This window comes from Phaethon lepturus, unplaced genomic scaffold (assembly GCF_000687285.1).
Source record: "Phaethon lepturus isolate BGI_N335 unplaced genomic scaffold, ASM68728v1 scaffold3500, whole genome shotgun sequence".
Classification (NCBI taxonomy): Eukaryota; Metazoa; Chordata; class Aves; order Phaethontiformes; family Phaethontidae; genus Phaethon; species Phaethon lepturus.
This window is the reverse complement of record NW_010509663.1, coordinates 73680-91625: the sequence shown is the minus strand read 5'-3', so window position 1 is coordinate 91625 and position 17946 is coordinate 73680. Positions and strand designations below refer to the sequence as shown.

The 17946-nt window shown below is 40.8% G+C and overlaps 1 protein-coding gene across 1 annotated transcript; it reads right to left on the bottom strand.

Annotated features, from left to right (window-relative positions):
* Positions 1–205: 205 nt before the first annotated feature.
* On the bottom strand, positions 206–4325 carry LOC104628258 (cryptic protein-like). The gene is made up of 6 exons (XM_010296818.1): positions 4303–4325; positions 3763–3812; positions 3469–3645; positions 2466–2574; positions 2246–2355; positions 206–330 (listed from the first exon to the last, which is right to left on the bottom strand). The coding sequence occupies exons 1-6, from the start codon at positions 4323–4325 to the stop codon at positions 206–208; spliced, it is 594 nt and encodes a 197-aa protein (XP_010295120.1).
* Between the last annotated feature and the right edge of the window lie 13621 nt (positions 4326–17946).

Sequence of the window (17946 nt, the reverse complement as noted above, 5' to 3'; positions counted from 1 at the left end):
AATAATAATAATAAAATAATAATAAATACTTCACATTCATATAATCTCAATTTATAATAAACCATGCATTTCAGCATTAACTAATACATCTTAATCTGCCTCCAACATGTAAGTAGAAGTGTCTCCTGTAGCTCACAGAAGACAAAAGTTGTGTGACTCATGGTGAGGGTTACATCAACCCTAAGATATTTTCCTTTGTCCAGTTTCACAACTGCCAGCAACAGAGCTCCAGGAGGACAGTGAGCAGGCAAGTGAGTGCAAACACTGTTTGCTGTAATCTTAGGCCATTAGAATATAGTCTGGTAATTTCCTCCTTTTCTGATTTCTGTTCTACAAAAATATCAAGAAAATAAGATGGTTAATGAGTAAAATATGTAAATTTAAAAACTTAAACATTTTCAACATACTTTGAAAGTCCTCTGACATCTCACAGGTACTTAAGTTAAAGGCATCAGCTGTTAAAGCCAATCAAAGAGGCTATTCTCAGGGGAGAGATGTGAATAGATGTCCCATCAATGATCGTTTGAGGAGCAACTGATAGCACTTATCAGCTCTTAGAGGCATTAATCTCAGAATAATCAAAAGTAAATACCAAGCAAAAGCCAAAGCAAGAACAAGATCTTCACAAGAGGTATGCACTCAATTCTGCATGTAGCCTTTTAACCCTTCCTTTAACAACAAGAGCCTTTATTTATTAGCACAAGCCATACGCTCATGCATGTGAAAGCCACTGAGTCCCTGCTCAGAGGATGAACAGATGATTCTCCACTGCCACCTTTATTGCCTTTGTTAAGCTGAGCTCAAGAGTAGCAAGCAGTAGACTGCTTTCACTGAGCATGGCTAGGCTTCTTAAGTCTTTTGGCCCTGTAACGGGAAAAAACAGGAGTGATTCAAAGGTGAACACCCTAGGAAACTTGAGCATTTAACTCTTCTGAAGAGTTTAATGTGCAAGTCAGGTGCCACACTTAATTAGTCAATACAGATGACTTCAAGGCAAAAGTGGTTTTGGGTTTTTGGTGTTGTTTCTTTTTTTGTGTGTGTCTGTAGTTGCAAAGATAAGAATGACACCTTTCTTCTACATTTCACTTCTTTGGACTTGTGGGTTTATCACACAGTAGGGCATATCCTGGGGACACATGAGGCTCAAGTTTTGAAATTCGTATTTACTTCTGAGTATAACTCAAGAGTCACAGCTTCAATGCACCACTACTCAGATAGGAAACTAGTCAGGGAAGAACAGGCTGGTAGTTCCTTGGGGTGCAAATGAATCTTGAAGCTATTTATGTCTGTTTTCTTGCCCTGCTAACTAGTGACGTTGGCATAACTGAAGGAAAATATATTACAGCAAGGGGTGGGACTGAGACATCATAGATGGAGAATCTGGGGAAGAATATTTTACACTAACTTTGCCACTGGAGATGAAATATTAAACTCCCATTAGTCATCTCAGAGTATTGATAATAGCCTGGATTTCAGTAGCCAGTTTTCCATAGAAAATAAGTACCTGTAAAGAAATGCTTCAAGTTTTTATGCTAGCTGATACACTGCTTTCAAAAATACTCAAACCTTTATACAGGGGTTTTCACTGGCTGATGTATAAAGACTTAAAGCAATACAGTCCTTTTGAAGAGATTGGGTGCTACTACTTTACACTGATCAGGACTATGGCTACACATTTTTTGTGGAGTATGCTCAGTTCTAGAACTCTGTCCCAGACTTTTAAAGATAGAGATCTTAAAACAAGGTTCAGACTAGTTTTCTATTTATGTGTTAAGTACCCTATGAAAGAACATGAAAGTTTTCAGTACTTGTTTCTCTAATGTAATACTGGTTTCTACTTCTACCACATCAGCTCACACTACTGGTTTTTCCTCTTTCTTCATCTAACATTTTTATATTCTTGGATGTAGTTTAGTTGTACAAATTGTCCTGGTTAAGTGGGAAATCAGAGACACGTGCAGGTTTCACAGAAGAGAGAAACATGTAGTACCAGTGATTTTCAATTAAAATGGGGGAAGTTTCCTACTGCACAAGATCATAGAGAACTTGGAGTATTTTATGTGATGTACTATACAGGCAACAGCAGTGTTATTTATTGTCTCACTAATGAATTCTCTGAAGCAAAGCAGGCCACTGCAGAAGACTAAAGAGAGCACATACAGCACCCTTCGAGTACACCACTTTTAGCAGAAGGCAATTCAGTTACCCACAAGATAAAAATGGTTGACTTGATGCCATTCCTTACCACAGTTATCGTGCATTATTTCTGAGAGACAGTTCAGAGTACCGTAGCCGCACCGACACAGCCAACAGCCCTTCAGCACCCAGGCGCCATGGGCAATGCTGCCGCAGTTGCTGTCAAGGACAAGGGAGACATTTGGGAAGTCCCTGATCCCACCACAGAAAACAGCCATCCACAGCAGCTCGCTCACGCTCGCTGGTTTTGGCCTGGTTTTTACCTTTGCCGCTCATCATGCTCACAGTATCTGCCCGTGAAATGCTTTAGGCAAGCACAGAAAGCCCCTAGGATACAGGTCCCCCCGTTTTGGCAGCAGTGTCTGTTCAGTTTTTTACCTGCAGGACAATATTACAGAGGTTACCAAGCATCACGGGGGCTCCGAACCTCCCTCCCTTTTTCCTCACTTCGTCTCTCGGGTCTCTCCAGTTGCCAAAGGACCTTAAGGATATCTACTTTTATTGTCTTTAGAGACAGTAAAATTATCTGCCTGTTAGGAGTGTTTGTTCAGTTAAGCCCAGTTTGTTTAGTTAAGGATTAGAAGCAAACTACTAGGGATTACAGGGCGGTCAAGAAGCAACGCCTGGCAAGTCCCGCAGCAGCAGGGGCATGCATTCAAGGGAAATATTTAACTTTGAGGGAGGCAGGTTTCAGTCACACTAAGAGAAATGGGGCATTATTACCGGGCAGCGGTGCTTATTTTTCAAGGCTTTGAGGCTTTCTTAGTGGGAGTAGTCGCTTAGTTTTGAGCTGGGAGAAGAATGCTCCCTCAGACCTTTCTCAGGACTCCTGGGATTGAATACCAATCTAAAACTTTATATCTGTGGGAGGAAACATAAATCTGTCCTTTTCTTCCCCCTCCCTGTTAGTACTGCTGCTTTCAGACCTTTCAAACTTTTTTAAAATAAAATAATTTTTGGTCATGAAATGTGGTTAATTTTAAAAAGTGAAAAGAATTTTACAAACACTTTTGCAAGTCCAAGGGACCAACACCTCCTTAATTCCAAGTATCCTTCCCTGTTTTCCGGTACCACCTTTTGCAGGTAAGGGCTCCCAGTTCTACCTTAAATTTTTATCACCATATCAGAAGTGGCCACGGGAATAATTTAAGCAAGCAGCTACGGAAAAATCAACCCGCTGGAATCTTCCAGGACACCAATCAAAACATTACTATGATACAGTATTCTCAAAAGTAATTTTATGGCATTGTTTAAATAAATAATGTTACCTACTCTCTGTAATCCCAGTGAAAGGTACCAATGCCCTGGAATTCTGTTGCTTTCTGCTTTCATAACTCCGATTCATGTCACTGAAAGCATTTATAATAGTCCCTTCGTTCTTGGGCTGCTGCTTTTGTGCTGTGGCATTGAGACTTTTCACATCTTCTTCACGTTCTTCTTTTTCATGACCTTGACAAGAAGTGCAAATATGGAAGAGAAGTGTAGCTTGTGATGAAGCAATGCATACTGTAAATGTACAAGAGAAATACAGAGGGGGCGGGGGGAAACCCACGAAATTTTCCTTACCTTTTCCTAAATGAACCGCCTGCCAGACCAGAGTCACAGTGAAAAGAATTCTACAAAAAATAAAGAGCTGAAATAAGTTCGTGCTAATAAGACACAAACACCAAAACGAAGATTTTGGGGCGAGGGAGAAGAGCTTTTTCAAAGTTTTGTCAGCCATTCAGAGTGTAAACTATAAATACTTTATGTGCCTGTAGTAATTCGAATTGAGGCATCAAAGCCTTCCAATTTAGCTTGAAATGGCAGGCAGAGAACAGGGACATGTAGATTAGGTTTACTTTCAGAAAGCTATAGATTCCATAGATTTGCTGGTTGACAGCCAGTCAGAAATGTCTCTTTCTGCACATTTCTTTACCACACATAGGTTGTTGCCAGCAGTTACAAAAGCAGTAAAGGCAAGAGACAAACATTAGCCTTCACCCGCAGTTCCAGGTACATTTGTTCCGTTCAGCTTCCTGACCCGATTATCAGCCAAAAAAAACACTGGTAAAAGGAAAAGCATCCGTGGCTAGAGAAGGTCTGGGGCAGCTCAGGCAGCCTTACCTAACATAATTTCCCCAGTACATTTTCCTGCAGCCTGAAATACCCGTGAGGTCCTCCAGGAAAACTTGAGCAGAAGGAAGAGGTTCCAAGCCCCTCACTGAAGGCTGTTGCATGCAGCAGTCCTCCCACCGTACGCGGCAGCAAGAGGAGGCGAAAGGGGGATGGATGAAACTTTTCTCTTTCTGTCCAGCTTACAACAACGTCGAAAAAACATAGTGGCCAGTTGTTCCGCTTGCTGAGCCCTCACTGAGGTCCTGGCAGGCAGGGACCATGTCTCCCAGCTGGGACTCCCTGGCCTGCCCCCGATTTACATGCACTGCTGAAGGGTGGAGCAAAGCGGGGACACCCACTGCTGAGGGGAGACTTAAGGGCCCATCAACACGAAAAAAACCCAAGCCAGGAAGATCTCAACTCCAGTTTATTTTTTGACGTAAAAAGCCCTGTACCACCTCATACTGCATGGGGAAGAAAAAACTGCTGCAGAGCTGCAGTAGATATAAACTGCAGCAGGTATATAATGAAGGTTAGAAAGCCTCAACTCTATGTACGTGCCCTGTTTCTACCAGGGTTTTCTACAGGTGGTTCTACTTTATGAAATATGTACTACTTTGCAGCACAGATGATCCTTAGACCTTGCATTAGAGATTTCTACCTAAAGTACTACAGAGAGCAGCATAAGGTCAAGGACAGAAGCTTGTTTTCTCACAAGAGCTGTGAATAAATGATGTGAGATACCTTTTGAAACTTTTTTACTGTTATTAAAATTAGACCCATTAGTAAGTATTCCTAGTCTGAGTCCATGCAACATCAGCAGATACCTAGATTTAAATGACCATGTGTGCTGAAATGGGCTAGGACCACTCACCCAACTTTACTATGGCTCAGCAGCAGCAGCAAAAAGACCTGCAGCTGGACAGTGGTAAAAAAGCAGCTCTGGGCAGTCTTTTCACAAATGGCTCTAACCGTACTCTAGAGTGCACATGGACTTTACCCAAGCTGTAATGAGAAACTGCAACAATACAGCTTTGTTTTGTCTTGGGGGGGAGCATGTGGAAGAGGGATGCTTTCACTATGCCAGTGAAAATCAAGTTAGTACATATTGCACCTTGGCTAGATATATGATCACATCAGACATATGGGTCAGACCTTCACTGAAGAAATGGCTGTACTGGCTAAAGACATTGTCATCTCTTGTTGTTTGTAACTCCCTGTAGCTGACAGTTGTCAGCTTTGCCACATATAAACTAATGGTTTGGAAGCTGTGAACATGCCTTATCCAATTTGGTACAAAGGCTGGCTTAATTTACAGAAAGAGCTGTCCAAATTAAGTCAACCTGCTTCACACTGAAGCAGATGGAGACACTTCTGAGGACATGTTCTTTCATGCCTCCTGTGGGGACACTGATCTCCAACAAGAGAATAGAAGTGCATGGCTGGAGATGTGAAACCGCTGTTTCTGCAGGGAATGCTTGCAGAGTGTGCTCTGCTGGGCTACGTCAATCTTAGTGGATAAGTTATTTCTAGTGCTGGTACAACTATTGACTCCAATTGATCTAAGCTCAACCATTTTCTTGTAGATGTAACCTAACTCCTTTAGCTTTGCGGTAATGTTTCATGGTGTGTTTTATGTTTGTTACTAATTTAAACTGATTTAGATGAAGCTATTCTTGTTCCAGACTTGTACTGAAGTACCATCTTTTTTGGAATTGAGAGGCTGTGAGGTACGTTTATGTGCCATTCAACTAAATCAGTGCTAGAGGAACTTATATGCTAACACCTGTAGGTAAGATATTTAATAGAAAGAATGTTATGATAAAAATTACAACATGTTAATTCAGGAAAGGATTTTGTTTTTCCTATCTTAAAACAGCAGCGGTTTTGAAGAGACAGATTACTCTCACCATTATGCTGTCTGCCTCTACCTGCTGTGATTCACAAGAACTCCTAAACTAAAGATGTGTTAAGGTTCAGGTACTTGCTTAAAACCTGTCACATGTGTTCAACTACTGTCATGATAACAGATGCTGTTCTGAGTAAGGACTGTAAGACGTTTCACACAAAATGAGAGAGATGTCATTTTTGCATGTATTCATGAAACATGTATATACGTTTGTTTTAAGAACACATGAAAATACTTACTTGTGAAAAATACTTACAATCCAAACAATTCTTGCCTTCATGTGAGTTCTCTAGTTGTATAACAGCATTGGTATTTTGAGTTTAAAAAGAACAGCTGTAACTACATTTGTTCACTGTTTTTTGTTAATGTATTAGGAACAAAACATTCATTTTCAGTTTGGTCTAACTGGTAACATCACTTTGAGTTACAATATTCAGATGCTGAAACGCTGTCATTTAGCATCGATTTTGTTGGTTTTCCCCTTCCCATAGATAGAAGGCAGAAAAAATAAACAGAGATAAGTAAACATAGGAACATCACACCTACTGTTTTTTTTACTAAATGCAGTGTCAATATAGTTCTCCTGAAGAGCTTTTCTGGGTATCAGATTCCCAGCCCTATACTGGAGGTAACTTTCAAAATGGGGATGCTGGTAAAGAAATATTGATCAATTTTCACACCCTGTGCCATTTGTTTAAGATCAGAAGTCATTCCTGTAACTGCAAGAGCTAACAGCCTGGGGAAATGTAAAGCAGTTGGTAAACATTTCTCACTATGATACCTCGTTCCTTCCTTCCTTCTCCCTACAGCCTCACCAGCAAGGCACACATAAGAATGAGAACAAGGTAAATTGCTCAGATGCTGTTGCCTGACTGTGCTATAGAGGTGTGACACTGCGGAAAAGTGGTGCTGTTTGTTGTTGACAGAATCTGCCAGAAAGTGATTGCTTCTGCCCGGGGATTTGCGAGGAGCTGCAGTAAGGGTAGGTGCACCCTCTTTATCAGTTTCAAGTAAGATAAGAGTGGAGCCAACCAAAGAGCTGGTCCTGAGCATTTCAGTCAAGCCCTGTGCACACAGGAGACAGTTAACCATTAGTTAGGGGCCTTCAGTGCTAGTAGTTCTGACAGGTCAAGTAGCCTGTGTGGATAAGGGTGGTAGGAAAACAGGGTGTTACGTTATTAGTCCACATAACCCCTCTTGTGCTTATGCAGGGAACTGTAGGTGTGCAGCCTACACCTTCTGGCACTGTTTCCCAATGTGCAAGTCAACCACTACAGTGAAGCATGAGGTGTGGATAATATGTACTGTTTTTTGGTATATTAGTGTTTCATACCAACTGTATTCCCTTGTAGATACTCTCTGTCTCTGAGAGCTTCAGGATCAATAGATGCTTAAGGACTGGAGGTAACAATGGCAAAAAAGAAACAAGGATGAGGAAAATGTGGGTGTCCCTGGCTTCCTGGGACTTGTGCTGGAAAGCCTGCTCTGGGATATGCAAAATTCAACAACAGCCAGTGTAGCCAAAGTGTCTGCTGTTTAGGTTTTAGGTTCTGAAATTCCAGTTTAGGGCGAGGACTAGATCTCTAACCAGATTGCGCAATGTTAAATCAGTTATGCAGAATATTATGGAAAACAATGGAAAGCAGTTATATCCTCCCCGGACATTTATTGAAATCTTGGGAGTAGAGACTTCTGTGAAGCAAAGCTGTCAGCCTGGGTGACCTACTGAGGTTCTCTGAGGAAAGGACAAACCCCACGTAGTCTAGGCTGGGAGCTCTCAGGGTATGCTTAACTCATTAAATGGTAAGGATCCTGGATGGAAAGACCTAATACTAGCCAGCCTGTGTTTTTTATTTTTATTGATTTTTTTGTTGGCTACAGCTGCTACTAGGACTTCTGACAGATACACAGACATTCTTACTTTCTAAAGGATATGTAGAACTTAAACACAGTCAGACTGAATGATTTTTATGGTGTCACAGAACTTTCTTGACAGGGGCTGGTCAGACCAGCTCTTATTACTGTCAAGAATTTCCTGTAGGATCATGTAGCGATTGCTGTTATTGCCTCTGCATCTCTGTGTGTCTATGAAGTGGAGATCATACACAGGCACAAGGGCTTGCACTGGTTCAAATGAGCAGTATAAATGCCCTGAGCAGCTTTTTTCACTTCAGGTTAAGAATGGCTTATAGAATCATAGAATCACAGAACAGTTTGGGTTGGAAGGGACCGTTAAAGGCCATCTAGTCCAGCCCCCCCTGCAATGAGCAGGGACATCTTCAACTAGATCAGGTTGCTCAGAGCCCCATCCAATTTGACCCTGAAAGTTTCCAGGGATGGGGCATCTGCCACCTCGCTGGGCAGCCTGGGCCAGTGTTTCACCACACCCATTGTGAAAAATTTCTTCCTTATATCTAGTCTAAATCTGCCCTCTTTTACTTTAATACCATTACCCCTTGTCCTATTGCAACAGGCCCTGCTAAAAGATTTGTCCCCATATTTTCTTGTAAGCTTACATTGGTTTAGTTTGAATTTGCCACAAATTGACTTGAGGAAATAAAAAGCAGGAAAATAAGATAATCCATACAGTGACTGGCGCCAGTTTAACTAATGCCACAGGTCCATGATCAGCTTAAGCAGGATAAACGGCTGCTGCTAAAAGGATGAGTCCCCCTCTGTCTTACACCATGGGCTATTTGTTTGTACTACCTCCCTCACACTGCTATTACTGTTTGTGCAGCCATGAGTGAGTGAGCTGGCGTGGGGAGATTATCTGAATGAACACTCAGCTGACCAAAAAAAAAAAAAAAAAGGTTAGTTTTCAGCTAGATCAGTTCCCTGATGTGGTTCATCATGTGAGCAGTAGTGCTGGAAGAAACTGGAGGCAGGGATAAGCAGCCATAGCTGTCTGACAGACAAGCCCTTTCTGTAGCAGAGCTGATTTATACCAGATTAAATTGACTGTGGAATTTGTAAACAGATTTCAGTTCATCAATTTAAACTGGTGTTTCCCTCCCTAGGAAATAAACCACAGCCAATATATCCACATGATAATGATACCACCTTCTATGCTTTCATCCTATTAGCACTAATACAGAGGAATAGAGCAGTCAACTTGCATCTCTCTGAGAGTATATAGATGAAGGTTAGTACAAACAAGGTGGGAGTGATATTACTAAATGAAAGGAGACAGCTACAGCAGTCCCTTGGAGAGGGAACCTTATGCAGATGTGGTACAAAAATGTAATGTTCTGTCACGGACTGACATAAATTTATGGAATAAAACCAGCATTGTAAGAAGAGCATCCTGTAGGTTTTCCTTTTACTGAGTCTAATAGTTAGTCATTACACATGATGAAAAAAAATCAATATGGTAATTAAAAAGTTTTGTAATGAAAATGAATGTTGTTTATGTCTTTTGTGTATGGCAAAAAAAAAAAAAATTCTGCCAATGTATAGGGGAAGTGATAAGAAGACCCCAGTTATTTTCCTCTGAGGGAAAGGTTCTTTGGCAAACAAACCAACGTGAACACCAAGAGTCTGCAAGACTGAGACTTCTTTTCTTTTTCTTCTTCAGATAAAAGAAGTTTTGGTATTTTATTAACAAAAGGGAAGTACTGAGGAAAAGAAAGTTTTGCACAATTATTTATTTTGAAGTTTGAAAAGATGATGCTTTTAAACACCCCAAGCTCTGCAAAGACAGAAGGTATTTTTGTAGAGTTAGTAGTGCTGAGCTCTACCACATTTTTTGCTGAAAATGCTATCTCCACATGCTATCAGATGTGTGTCTCTGTCTTGTCCACCATTCAGGAAACCGTGTCAACGTCTCAGGTTTAAGCACGGGCTCTTTTTGGCTGCATAAAGCTTATCAAGTCTTGCGCTGTCTTACTAAGGGGCCATTTGGGGACACTGTATTAGTGCAGTCATGCACTCAAGCTACATCTCTCTTGCAAAATTACATTAGGCATCTAGCTGAAAATCTATCTTTTCCATATACAAAATGCAATTGCTTGAGTTTAATGGCATATTTTAGCCTGGCTCAGCAATCTTGTTGGGTCCTGTCAGCTGAAACCAGAGTAAAATTTTCGCTCAGTCAGATGATCCACCCTAGCAGTAAAGACAGAAGCAATTCAAAGATTGAATAGCTGTCAGGTGTTTCCCTCACCGTTTTCATTCCGAAGTATTGCATTGTGGCTTAGCCTGTTGTTAACAGTGCTGCAGTAGGGTATGTCCCCATAAAGACTTCTGGGTTTATGTGGCATGATACAAATTAGGAATTTCTTAGCAGCCTTGAAGGAGTCCCAGATGGTGTGGTGATCCCACAACCTAATCCAGAGTTGGGGATGCATATCCCAGATGTCCATGAATGGAAACCCTTGCATAGAACCTGTCTTTGACCTTCAAGCTAGCTGAAGATGCTGGCATTTCTTTAAGATGAAGCTACAGTTTGAAGCTGAGACAATGTTAGAAGGCTAATTCCCAAGTCAAGCATACGCTGAGATTTGCGCTAGCTCTTGTGGCATTAGACCTCTTATGGAGATGAATCCATTTGTTAACTTGGAGTAAACCTATCCACTTTTATTTCTGGGTTAGTTTTCTGGCTTATAAAATGAAGCATGTCAGCCAGAGGTCCAGTAAGCATTGGAGGTGACTTGTGGGGGGCTGAGGAAAACATGTGGATGAGAACCAGGCATTGAAAAAAGGAGGTGGGCAGGACATCTTTTCAGGTGTTATGAGCTATTAGATCATCCTAAACCATAGCATCTTTATCCTTCTTTTTTTTTCCCCTTCTTGACTTCACAGTTTTGAATACAAAGTAGAAAGCAGCTTGTATACATATGTAAAAGTCACTTTGCAAAGCTGGGTATTGGTGATGACGCATGTGTAAGGAACAGGTCTGACACTTCTTGGAGAGTTACCCTTGTAGGCACTAGGGATGGCAGACAAAAATGAGAGATCCAGTGGTTATTTTTAATCTATTATAATAGCAGTTAAATGTTAGTATCAATTAAAATAGAAACAAAACACTATAACATAATTTATACTGCTGTCAGCAGTCCAGGCCTTCCTTTTGCCTCCAGTCTATTACTGCACTTGAGGGGTCCTGTCCCCTGTGCCAGCCCTGGGTTCCAACTCGGCCTTGGCCCAACAATCCAAAATGTGCTGCATGTACCACTGTTTGCAGATGGCTTGTGCTCCAGGTTGCTTTTCTGCGAGGAGCGTGTTGAAGTTGAACTTTTGCCATTACAATGGCTTCATTTCTGCTCCACACTAGCTGGAGAACTGCGTGAATTGAACTGGAGCTGCATAGGTTGGCGTCTACATGCGTACAAACACATTTGTACACCAGAGCCAGCACATATGTAATGATGCTTGGGGAAAACTGCGTTTGTCAACAGAGGCCTAATTTCAATATCTTCATCCAAGCACTCAGAATGGATTGCAATAGCAAAAGCCTGTTTTGAAAGTTTCTAGACTGTGGATGTAAGGGACAACCTGTGAACAGCTTCTGAGAACATAAAAATGCAACAATAAAGTGCAAACTAGAAACCCCATGAGTGAAGTCTGGAATATAAGGGTTATTGTAAGCAATTAGATTGCACATGGGGCTACAGAAGGAAAGAAGCCATCTCTCTTTCATCAATGGTTGACTCCAGTGTGCTGGAGGGCTCTGCAGTGGGATTAACGTGGGGGAAAACAAAACCAACAGTGGGATCTGTTGGTCATGCCAACAGATGATCTGTTGCTCATAGAGTCATGCCCTTAGAGACAGAGCACATCTCAACATCTGCTTCACTTAGGGATTGGTCTTCTGACATCACTTTTCCCTTTTTGGTCTGGAGTAAGTGATTACAGATTTAAGGAAAAGAGACTGGGGTAGTTCCATATCTATTACTACATGTCTACAAGTAGTAAAGCTTTCTCTTTTCTTGAAGCATGGCTATATGGTCAGGAGAGGAAACAGTTATGAGTGACATAACTAATTATGACAAACTCTGCTGGATGGCATTTGTTTGTTGAGACCAGAGACGTGCATTGTGAAAACCCAGTTTTCTGGTTGCTCTGCAGGTTGGGAATGATATAACATTGGTGTGGTAGGACAGTCACTCTACCACGGAAACCGGTTCTTGCAGCATGAATGTTAGTATAATTCCCTGAAGACAAGAGGGTAGAGATAGTCTGAGTCACCTAATATGGGCATATAGTGAGCAGTTATATTTGTGCTGTGACTCCTCTAACACCAAACGTTCTGAGGAGAAATTTCTGGAAGCCAAGAACAGTAAATTGATAGATTTTTCTGGAACACGGTTTTACTTGATAATAAGGACTATGGAGGGTACAAGAAAAGATACCAGCTGCAGTTTCACTGTGATATACATTCGTGTAATTGTGCAAATAGAACTTTTTTTTGGCAGAAAATCTGATTTTTATGAGCTTCCTGCCTTGCTTCTCCTCCCACAGACTTCAGTCTTCTCAGTTGTGCTGCCCAAATCATTCAGATCATCATTCGCAGCAGAGAAAAGATTCACATTTCCAATTATTTAATTTAAATTTGGGCCTTTTGCAGTTCAAACATAGAGGACAGCCTCACAAAAAAAGTTGAATTGATATAACTGTATTTAAATGAAACCTTCGCCTGTGTGCTGAGCTCCTCTGAATATGGCACACCTGAATGACTGAAGAAGAAAACTAAACTTCTGTAAATGTGGTGATTTTTCATCAGTGTTTGCTTGTAGCCACCTGTAGGAGTAAAAAAAAAAAAAAAGATTGAACCAGTTTAATAGATTACCACTATGTCCTGAGTCTCCAAGGGACATAGATGTCTGAAATGAGAACATGGTGTGTGCATATTTTGTTAACATAGTTTTGTTTGGCTAACGATTAAAAAGAAATAGTTGTGGAATTCTAGTGAGCAGTAAACTTCATCCCAGGCAATGGCAGCGGAGAAAATATCTGCAAATTTGGGATATCTCTAGAGCTTGAGATGGGTACGTGTTTAACATTTACGGTGAAACTTGACCTAGCTTAATTCATTTCAACTGGTACTTAATGGATGCTCTGGGAACATTTATAAACTTCCTCTTTAAGTGAAAATCTACTATTTTCTGTGCTAAATCTTCTTATTTTACAGGGGGCAGATTTCTGGGGGCCTATGACAGTTTATGATTTGGAAAACTGCCCTTCATTTCCACGCATAAAAATTGACAAGAAAAAAATGTTTTCTTCTTTTAGTCAATTGTGTTGATGTTTCCCTAGTGATATAAAATTTCTTCCACAGTCCTTTCACTAGCTACATGTGTATTTATAACAGGTTAAATATATTCAACAGAAGAGATTCTGTTCACAAGAATAAAATCAGAAGCGTTTATGAGGGAGGAACACTGTCCCTGATTTAAGTGAAGGAACCATGTCATCATGATATACCCTCTGATGTATGGAAGTGTTGTATTAGCTGGGGATAGCGCTTGTGCAGCTGGAGCTAATGTCACTGAAGCACCCGTGCCCACTGATTCCACAGTGAAAAATCTGTACTTGCATGCATACCTCTTATGTATTCTTATCAAAATTATGTCTGCCATCTGTAAACTACCGCAAACCACTTAGCAAAGTTAATTTGCAAATTAGATGCAGAGCTACATTAATGAATATTTAGTCTAGCACTGCTTTCTGGGACATATCTTAACATAGCGATCTGATCCAGTGCTCATCTGTGCATGCCTGATCTTAAGTGATCACGTCGTGATAATTTTTAAGTGTCTTTTCTTCACTGTGATTTTACTCTGAGAGTAAAAAACTCAGAGTAAAACTCCAGTTAGTTTGTGTTTTCCCTAAAAATACGACAACTAAGTACATACATATCTGTCGAGGGGAAGCCACACCACTCTGTTAGCTCTGCAGACACTGTTTGGAGTTCTGCAGAGCTGCATTCACTCCACGAGGATGGGCTGTACCCCTTCTTTAGGACTGTGTGGGGATCGGAGGCTAGTCTTTGTCTTCCTGCACACACTAAGTATCAAAGTGAGTTTGCTTTCATCCACTTGTGCAAAGGAGGAAAAGAACTATGTTAGGGATCATTTTGCTTTTTTAACCCTTCCTGCACTGAGTGATCTGGCAGATTGGCAGGAATTTATTGCAGTGGCTAAAGGTTCATCAGGATGTCCCAAAGCTAACCTCTGACCAACAGATACAGTTTGTATTTACGTTTCTGCTGGGTATTACCACTGCTCAATTTGGCATCTGTCAGCCAGGACCTCATCATTATCTATGACTCTGTCGGGATAGGTGCAACGAAATATTGACAAGTAAGAAAGCCTGTTCTCTACAAAGCTTGTAGATCCCTACATACTTTGAGTAACTCCTAACTTCATGGGTTTTAAGTTAACAAAGAAGAAAAGGGGAAAATAAAAGCTACTTTTCAAAGCACTGATCTACCAACTACTTCTACTACTTGATAAGCCTGATCTTCAGTCTGGTGGTTTTTCTTTCTCTGTCACTGAATCTCTCTATTCTCTCTCTCTCAAACTTGCCCCAGTGCTAACACTTTAATGTAGCGGTGTGTACCCCTCCCTCTGGTTAGCCTTGCCTGCACGTTCCCTGTTTCTGCCTTTCATAGTCTTGTGCAGATGTTGGCATGTCTGCGCTTGCTGTCCTGTAGGCTGTGCAGAGGAGCATGGCCAAGTACGGAGAAGTGGCAGTTCTCAGTGTACAGAGTTACTCTGTGATGTGTCAGTCTACCTCTTCATTAGTAGCTGACAGTTTTGCAGCATTAGGGGCTTTGGGGAAACATCTACAACCCTCTGCAGATCAAAGGGCCAGTACAATATCTCCCTTTATACGGAACAGTGTTTTCAATGAGCATTGCACATCTGTTCCCTTACATCCACTCTGTGACTTTCCTGTTAACAGGAGGCTTTTATATATATTTACATTAACAAGACAGAATACAAAACATACTGAAAAAATATTTTGAGCATTTTGGTATTAGAGGATTTTTCTGAGGGGTTTTTCTGCTGCCCTACGGACTTTGTACACCTCCCTTCTCCTCCAGATCTGAAAAGACTCCTTGTGCATAGTTTGCCATCTCAGAAGGACTCTGTCTGGAAACTCTCAGCACTGCATTGCAATATTAGACAGTAAGAGTTGTCTGATAAAGAAATTACACTTCCAAAAAAACCCCAACCAACAAATCACAGAGACCACTTTGTGGATGCATAGGAAGAAAACGGAAAATAATATATACCCCACAAAGGGGAGCCTTGAGAAAACAAGGTGACAAAACTTGTAGGCTGCACACAGTGCTATTACATACACTAGATATAGCTCATTTGTCTGTTTTAGGTGAGTGGTGCTCAGACCACATAGGACGATGCTAGTGTGGGTGACAATAAAACTGCAGGTTTGTTTTTACCACAGGGTTCCACCATGTTTCAATGCAGTTCTGAGAAGCTAAGTTTGCTGGTGTGATGCTATTGTGGAACAATGGAGATTGAATGTGAGTTTTACAATGCCTGGAAAGGAATGGTCAGCCTGAGCATGAAACAACTCCATCCTAGTGAAACTGTGAGCTACCATCTCCTTGCTTCTACTCCAGCTTAATTTTCTGTCTTGTAGAGACATGCCTGTGAATTTGTACCAAAAAAGGGAGGTAGATGCATAAAAGATTTTGCAGCAGAGCTTATTTTTCAGTCTGATCACTTTCTTCCATCTAGTTTGCAGCATAGCCTCCCAAACACTTGCATAGCATGTCTGAGAGGAAGGTGTACCCTGTTGTGGAGACCACAAGGAGAAGAGAAAATGGGAATATTGTAAGTTGTTATTGGTCCTGAAAGGGGAATTGAACCTCTAGAGGGACTAAAGGACAGAAAAATCACAACCACATAGAAAAATGGTCTATTGTCAAAAATTCAAATAAAAGGTTGGTTATATTGTTTTAAAAGCAGTCTTACTGTCAGTATAGCTTATTCTGTGTTAAGGTTTTACTCTGTCAGAAACTATGTCCATTCCCAAGCGTCCATTTAGCAAAAAGAAGACTCATCTTTGGATGCAAAGAAAAAAATATTAAAATGCTCTGTCTTTATGCCAGGTTGAATTTCTGGGCTTCCATAGAGGTAGCCTCAGGCAACCATTCTGTGAGTCTGACAATGAGGATGCAGTCCTGTAACTGTGGCTGGTTGGAAATGTTGACAAATTGGAAAAGGCCTGATGTCCAAATGAGATGCTGTGGAAATGTATTGTTTTGACAGAGTATTGTTCAAGAACAGGGACTCACCTTCAAAAAAGGGAAATAACTTGACAGTTGTAGCTCTCAGCTGGGATTTGTGAGACCTAGGTTTAAAATCTTACTTTTTCTGATTTAGCTTAAGAAATGGACTTGCGTTTTTGCAAAAATCTAATTTTAGTGTCCCAGCCAGAAGTCTATTAGCTATTTCAAAGCCCATCTCTGTTCATCCATGTCTGCCTTCCTCTGTCTTTTGTGTCTTGCAGATTTTCTGTCTGTCTTTAAAAAACAAAACAAACAAACAAAAAAAAAAAAGAAAGAAAGAAAATCCTGGGCTTTGTCCTGATGCAAAGCAGGAATATGTTTTACATCTCAACATTTGCAGGACAGGGAATCAATTTTCTGCCCAGCTCTTTCTGGAATGTAATTATGGCAATTTTAATATCCTTAGCTTTAATTCTTATTATTGATCCTTTTATTGACCCATGTCTGCTTGTTATTGTGTAAACACTGGCAAAGAAACTGGTAGAAAATAACAGTTATCAGGTGTATCAATAAAATTTTTTCTTTTCTGAATGGAAGAGGAAAGAAGGTTCTCAATGTTTCTGCAGCAAAAATCCAAACCTCTCCCATTCTCTTCACAGTCCCCAATGCAATCTTTGCCTTTCATTTGACTGCAAGCATTTTCTAACTCTCTACTCTCACATTCACACTGGGAGGCTAAAAAATCTGCTGTGGCCTAAAAAGTGAGAACTGGGAGCAAAATAAAACCAAAAGTCTGGCATCCAGGGCATACATAGCACAGTATTTGATTCAGTCTGTTTTAGCATGGTTTGTGCAGAATTAAATGGGTTATGGGTAGATTGTCTTTGTCTGCACCTTGGCAGATTGTTTCTCCCGCATGATCAACATAAAGAACAGTGATCGCTTAGCTCTGTTTTTTATCTACTTACTTTATTGTTGTGCAAAAAATAGTTATTATGATTTTTCTGTGCCCATGTATGCAGTCATGACAGACATTTTTTTGAGAGAAGTGCAGAGCTCTTTTGCTGGGTTACTCAAAAACATTTCTTCCTGCAGAAGCTAACTGCAGCTAAACTGTTGGTATTTGAGCAGATTTTAATTTTTTTATCTCATTTTATTCTGTTATAACTACCTAATGCAGACAAAAGGTATTACCTCATTAATAGTTAGCAAGACCATGTCAATCTGTTCATATTCATGGTGGAAGTGAAGGACTTTGATGCAAACAGTGTGTTGCAATCACAATGAACTGAAGTAGGCCAGGTCACATCCAGGGACAGAGTTCCAGGAAAGGTTTTTTTTGGTGCTCTTAGTTTGGTGTTGCTGTCAGTTCTTTCCTCTGATTCCCTCCCCAAGATGTGGGGATGTGGATGGAGGCAAACTGTAATGCAACACAGCAGTAAAAGAACGTGCAGTTCTAGCATGTAATTCTTGTGCATGAAGAAGATGGCCAAGGTCGCGCCCTCTTTGTGCTGGGGCTGCATCTGGCCCTGGAGTTGTA